We start from the raw sequence: 6,345 nt of genomic DNA, 5'->3' as shown, positions 1-6,345 counted from the left end.
CTGAGGTCACTGTGTGAACCCGAGGCAGCCACATTCCGCTACCTCCTGAGAAAGGGCGCGGGGATGACGAGACGAGGGGATCACGACCGCAGCAGCGGCTCCCGCCCCACTGGCGCCCGGTGTCCCCAGGGCGGGGCCGAGCCGCCCCTGGAGGGGGCTGCGCCCTCACTCAAGATGGCGCCTCCAGTGTCTCCGATGGGCTGTGACGTCAGAGCGCTGCTGGTCAGGATGGCGGCTGTTTACCTGCGGAACTTGCCCTTGTCCAACATGGCTGCTGTTCCCCAAGTGCTTCCGCCGGCAGCGGCGTCTGTTTGCCCTCAGTGAAGATGGCCGAGCGCAGTGGGGAGAGGGTGCGGTGTGCTGGGGGCTGCGGTGAGGATCAGTGTGTGGGGCCGGGCTGGCGGCGGGGCTGTGCGAGCAGCGCGGAAAGGCGAGGCGAAGGGAGGCTGCGACTGTTGCTGGGCGGGAGAGAGGGAAGGCTCCTTCTGGGGGGCTGGGCACGTGCGCGGCCGTGAAATGGCGGGTCGGGGCCTGGCCGCTGCCTGCGGCCCGGGCCGGCTGTGGGGCCGGGGGGTGTCCCGCTTGCCCGCCGCAGGTTGCAGGACCCCAGCCGGTTGCATCCTAGCACCCTGGGTTCCCTGAGAGCCGCCAGTGCCTTCGCAAGGAACAGTGTCTGTGGGTTCTAACAGTTTACAGTGGTGTAAATGAATTAGTTGTGAGATGCTCCTCAGAGTTTTCGTCATAGGAAAAAATTAAATAATCCGAAAATTTCTCCTTTCCACTGCACCAGCGCTTGTAATACTTTATTCAAATTACAATGGATTGTTTCTGTTGTATAAGATTCTTAAGTATTTGGCATAACCAGAAAATTGGAAGTCAAAGGTGAAAGTACTTTCCAGTAGTTAACTCTGCAGGTGTTAACCTGTGTGTAGTAAATTGTGTATATACAAATATACAAAATTGTGTGTATACATATAACCTGTGTGTATAACTTAGGGCACCGCATGGAGGCTGTGTGGGACTATTTGTCAGCTGCTGTTGGAATCAAGTCATAAAGTTGTTTCTGCCAGCTGTCCTTACAAGCAGTATTCGGAAATGCTGCGTTGGCATCCATATGTGTGTCAGTGCCATAAGATGGGAAAGAACTATCATAATTGCCCTAATATATTTCAGAAGTTACTGTACAAATGATGATCTGACTGCCTCTTCTTGACAGATGCACCCCAGTGGCAAAGAGCACCGAGTTCCCATGTACAGCTTGAATAATCAGCTCCATACCTGGCTTCTCTTCAGAACTCATGGGTTTTTCGCCAATACTTCTAATCTGACACTTCACCAGAGAAGAGTTTGAGAGTTTCTCAGTGTTTTTTTACCACATGAACAGGGGTCATAGGCCACTGCTGTTATGTCCTGGGTACAAGTTGCAGTCAGCCAATCCAGTGAGGATATATTTGATGAAGATGCAGATGAGATGTATCTATTACAGAAGGAATGGAACAACACCATGAAAAAGAGATTGAAGGTATTTCTATAAAAATGATTTAATACTCTTTTTAGCCATTTTAGATTTACTGACACATAGCTTGATATACATGTGAATGATTTAAAGGGAAAAGTAAAAGTAGTGCTTAAAAGTTATTGTGGCGTACTTTCTTCTGAATATCAGGAAAATGTGGCAGAAATTTACATAAACGTTTCTTACTAGTCACCAGAGCAAACTACTATTTTACCAAAAGACATTGGCTCCTTCTGCACAACCATGTGCATTTATAAAAGGTAGTGCTGAGTTGTGATGCAAATTACTTTCTATGTACTTGTAGGTGTACCCCTAGTAAATGTAGGGCAACAGAGCTGAACACTGCTAATAAAGAAATGTGAGCTGTTTGGGGTTTTGAGTAGAGTTAATACTCAGTCAGATTATAAGATGTGTGACTGAATGTGCAACCACAACTGGGCGTTGTGGTCTGTGTAGGTCTTTGGTTGGTTTATTCTCCTAGTGAAAAATATATTTTATGAAAGCTGCTTTCCACAGCCTTTGCCTCTCTGCAGTTCTACAGGGAACAAAACAAGTTCATACACAGGTTAGTTTGACAGATACCATGTCAGAGTGGGGCCATCAGGGCTTGTCTGCTCACAGTTGAGCAGCTTTTGGCTGAAGAACGTGAATGGAAACTGATGTGTAGGCAGTTGACGAGGAAGGGTATTACAGCAGACCTGGTGTAGTTTCCTTCATCTGAGTTTCGTGAAGGGACTGGTTTTCTTAAGGAACTGTTTAGTGGTCTTACACAAATGCTTCTGATATTTATGAGTAGATACTGCAAAATTATGAAGTGTTATTGAAGTTAGAGTTGTATATTGGGCAAAATAAATATTTGTGTTCCTGACTATTTTTCTAGCAAGGCCACCCTGAGCAAATAGGAGTTTTCACTTTCACAACTTGAAATTTTGGTGTGAAAAAAGTTAAGAATTATTCTACGTAATCTTGTAATGTGGTTATAATATAAATAAAGTAATTTGCATTATAATCATTAGCTGTTTCTTAAAGAAAGCAGCCCCAATATTAAGTGTATTTATATGTGACTCAGTCAATCACAGTCTCTTTTTCTGGTATAATTCTTAAATGGAGTGAGGTCCAGCAAATAAAGGAGGAATACTCAGCAGTTAGTTTTGTAAAATAAAAAGATTCCATGTAGGTGGATTACAGATAGGAGAGTACCTCTCCTAAAGGGGAAGCTTGGAAGCCTGCATATCTTTTTAGATAGAAATAAGAAGTCTATATGTGATATTCCTAAATCCATTTTTCACAAAGGAGTTGATAATCATTAAAGAAACACGCTTTCCTGCATATTTGTCTTACTTTTTTGATCTTTCTAAAAGTAGTTTCCCTATTTTCTGACTTTCTGGGGATCCTTTTGGAAAAAGTAAAAAACTGCATCTTACAGGTCAGTAAATCATAATACACTGCAACAAGCATGTTTTGGTTTGGCAGTGGGGGTGTAGCTGTGAAGGATGTTCAGCTATAGAAGCTATAACTTAAGAGATTGAGTACTTGTGATACTTGTTTAAACTTCTTTTTTTATTGTTGCTATGCATTTGTCATAGGTCCACTTTGTCATCTTGTGAACAACCTGTTTCACTGCTCTTGTTACAGGAAGGCTATAGGGATGGAATTGAGGCCGGGAAAGAACTTGCACTCCAGACAGGCTTTAATCAAGGTTACAGACATGGTGCCAAGCTGATGATTACATGTGGCCAGTTCAAAGGAACCCTGAAGTAGGTTACAAACTCCTTAAGGTCAAGTGTGTGTGGAGGGTGTATAACAAGGGAACACACATGAAGTTTTTTGTTTGTTTTAATTAAAAAAACAACCAACCAAAAAACCCCCCAAAACTACCAAAACAACAACAACAACAAAAAAAAAAACACATTGTAAAACTGTACAAAGTGAGCAACCTGAGAATTCCCAGATCTTGAAAACAGGGAATGTCTATGTGGGTGTAGAAGTTAAAAAAAATCTCTTTCAGTTGCTCTTCCAAAATTGTCTGAATCTACATCTTTAAGCTTAGTATTTAGTTCCACTGCCTGAATTTTCCATAAAACGTGAATGATACGTAAATGTATTTATGATTCATAGGTACCTTGTCACATTGCTATCTACCTCCACCAACTGGAGATGTAGATGCATATAATCACTTTTGTTGTTGTTCACTTTTCAGTGCTCTCTTATCCTGGTGTCATTTTAATGGACATGATTCTGCTTTAAACACGATAAATAATCTTCTTGATGTGGTTGGAAAGTGTGAAGATGATGTGCTTAAGTATCTGAATTCTACTGAAGAACAGCCACATCTTGGACACATTTTAGACTCTGTTCAGGACATGGACCTTAATCAAACAGCTGGGACAGAGTACAAGGAAGTTAAAGATGGAAAACACGAAGACTGTGGCAGCTCCAGTGAAAACATTTGTAGGAATAGTGGTGAGGTGGGTTCCTTGCAGTCTGAGTGCAGGAAGGCAAACCTCTGCACAGATCCTGAAAAGTCAACCCTTGCTTGGGTTAAAAGGCAGACTATTTGGTTAGTAGAGCAACTGGGTTTATCACTGGATATACTCTATCATGTCCAGCAACTGGAACATTAGTTTTTCTGTCTCAGAGTGCTTAAAACTATCACAGCTGGTTTTGATTCTTAGTTTGTGGGCCATGTACAGGCTGATGCATCACTTATCTTTTAGGAAAATCTGATTTTGATGCTTTACAGGAGAAGTAATTTTTGTAAATCTTCACCATGATTTTGGCTCATGGCAAAACCCCTCACTTTCAGTCTTAAAGGTAACATTCACAGAAAGGGGCAATGACCAAAGCTCTACAAAGAGTTACTAAACATGTTTCTGTTTTGTGTCAGGAGCTCCCATTCCACCCTCATTTTTTTCTTGGCAGCAGTTTGGAAATGAAGTGGGTCCCTCTAAATTGGTCCCATCTAATATCTAAAGAATAAATGTTCAGTGCTATGGAAATGGTCAGTGTTTTTGCAGAATAAGCTGCTGTTGATGATATGCTGTGTGCAAAATAGAACACAATTTGCTCCTGATTCCTAGAGTGCTGTGACTAGTCACCTTTTGTCAGATTCTTCATCTTATCTTTTGTAACCATGATGCAATGCACTTTCACTGTTAAAAGCTAATTTTTGCCCCGTTATATAGTTCTATTTGTCAATTTTGCTGAAAACACATAATTTTCCTCAAATGCAGAATTGCTGACAATTCCATTGGTTTACTTTTAGACATCTACTCTTACCATGTCAGACCACACTAGACATGCTTCCAGTCTAATGAACATCCTTGTGTTATTTTTGTACTTATTTTGGCAGTCCCTCTAGCCTGAACTCTTTCCCACATTCCAATAATGTTTTTCTCAAACTCTTCAAGTAAACCAAGCTTATTCACCACCTCTTAGAAACACATCAGCCACACATGCCTATTTCTGATTACTTTGTATTTCTGTGCCAATATTCTACATTTGACTTGTTTTCTTGTAGCTTCCCTTAATTGTAGCTGTAAATTGCTCTGTTCACAAAGTTTGTTCTTTGTGAGTGCCTCTGTTTTACATTTATTAAACTGATTTATAGTAAGTTAGCAGTTTACTTGTTTGAAGTTTCTCGTAACACCTTTATATTGGAATCAAAGGGAGTCTAGACATAGGCAAAGTAAGATTTTGAACAGTCAACTATAATTTAAAAAAAGAAAATCACAAAACCTTTTCATACTTTGAGGCCAGAAAAAATCTAAGGCAAAAATTCCTTGTTTTTCAGAGCCTGAGTTTACCACATTCTTACTAAAGACTGTTGTCCTGTCAGAGTTGGCAGACTGTAAGTTTGGTTTCCTTTCAGTAGCATTTCTGCTTTAGGAGTAAGCAGAGTCTTGCAGTTCAGAGTCTTGCATTGAACATATTTATGAAATAGTGGACAAAGAGGGGTGTCTGCATTAATTGTGTATATACAAAAGTCATTCAAGGAGCTTTTTCTCAATTTAGTTCGCATAATGTTAACATGGATAAACATTAATTTTCTTCAAATGCCTGTGTTCTGTTATAGACTGTATCATGTATGTTAGATTTTCTCTGTATGCTGGTAGAATATGGGGCAGACAGTGTTGGAAGTCATTTAACTTTCCTAACTAATTTTTAATTAGTTGTTTTAACTAATTGTAAGCAGTGCCCACTTTTAGCCAGCACTAGTTAAGTTTCTTCACAGACTTACTTTGATTATTAAATCACTGAAACCTTAAGTTTGTTAAAATTAAGCCTGACAGTCTTCAATAAACAAATCCAAAGGGATTTGAAGGTTGGGCATCTGGGATCTTAAATTTATGGCCATTCAAGGATGCTGGAGTAACCAGAAGATATAGAGGAGATTAAGGCCTGGAAAGTTGGAGACTCTCTGTCTGAGAAAAAGATAAAAAAAAGAATAAAGGATGTGGACCAGATTAGCATGAAGAGAAAGAAGTCAGTAATGAAAAGGGGATCAAACACTAATTAATGAAGAGAATTATGTAACTTAAAACCAATGAACATGAATTTCTTTGTTTGCAAAAACTGCATAAATAAGTGAAAAAGTTCTGTATCGGGGTCATCAGCATTGAGGCTGGAACTTTGTCAGCCACACACATCTCTTGAACAAAGTGATGTGTGTGGCTGACAAAGTAATGGCTTACCTTCTAACAATAAAAAGACAGTGTTAGAGGGAATTTTATTTGCCCCGATGATTTTGGAGGTTTTCAGTAACAAGACAAAGGTTAATAGAATACCGTTAGACTTTCCAGATTAGGATGTTTAAAAATGCAGATTCA

General features: G+C 40.4%; 1 protein-coding gene across 7 annotated transcripts in view; it reads left to right on the top strand.

Annotated features, from left to right (window-relative positions):
• The first annotated feature begins 222 nt into the window (after window positions 1-222).
• YAE1 (YAE1 maturation factor of ABCE1) overlaps window positions 223-6,345 on the top strand; it is a 30,440-nt gene continuing 24,317 nt past the window's right edge. For 4 of the 7 annotated variants that reach the window (XR_011149077.1, XR_011149078.1, XM_069007816.1 and 1 more), the window contains exons 1-4: window positions 223-372; window positions 1,217-1,522; window positions 3,152-3,273; window positions 3,717-3,984. Coding sequence is in view for 5 of the 7 variants with exons in the window: in XM_069007816.1 (XP_068863917.1) it covers window positions 1,406-1,522; window positions 3,152-3,273; window positions 3,717-3,984 (507 nt within the window). In the remaining 2 variants the exon portion in view is untranslated. Of the gene's footprint in view, window positions 373-545; window positions 676-1,216; window positions 1,523-3,151; window positions 3,274-3,716; window positions 5,134-5,309; window positions 5,367-6,345 lie in introns of those variants that run through there. The other 3 variants (XM_069007817.1, XM_069007814.1, XM_069007815.1) reach the window with 3 other exon arrangements.

This window comes from Aphelocoma coerulescens, chromosome 2 (genome assembly GCF_041296385.1).
Source record: "Aphelocoma coerulescens isolate FSJ_1873_10779 chromosome 2, UR_Acoe_1.0, whole genome shotgun sequence".
NCBI lineage: Eukaryota > Metazoa > Chordata > Aves > Passeriformes > Corvidae > Aphelocoma > Aphelocoma coerulescens.
Note: the sequence above shows the minus strand (reverse complement) of the source record. Positions and strands in the feature narration are given on the sequence as shown.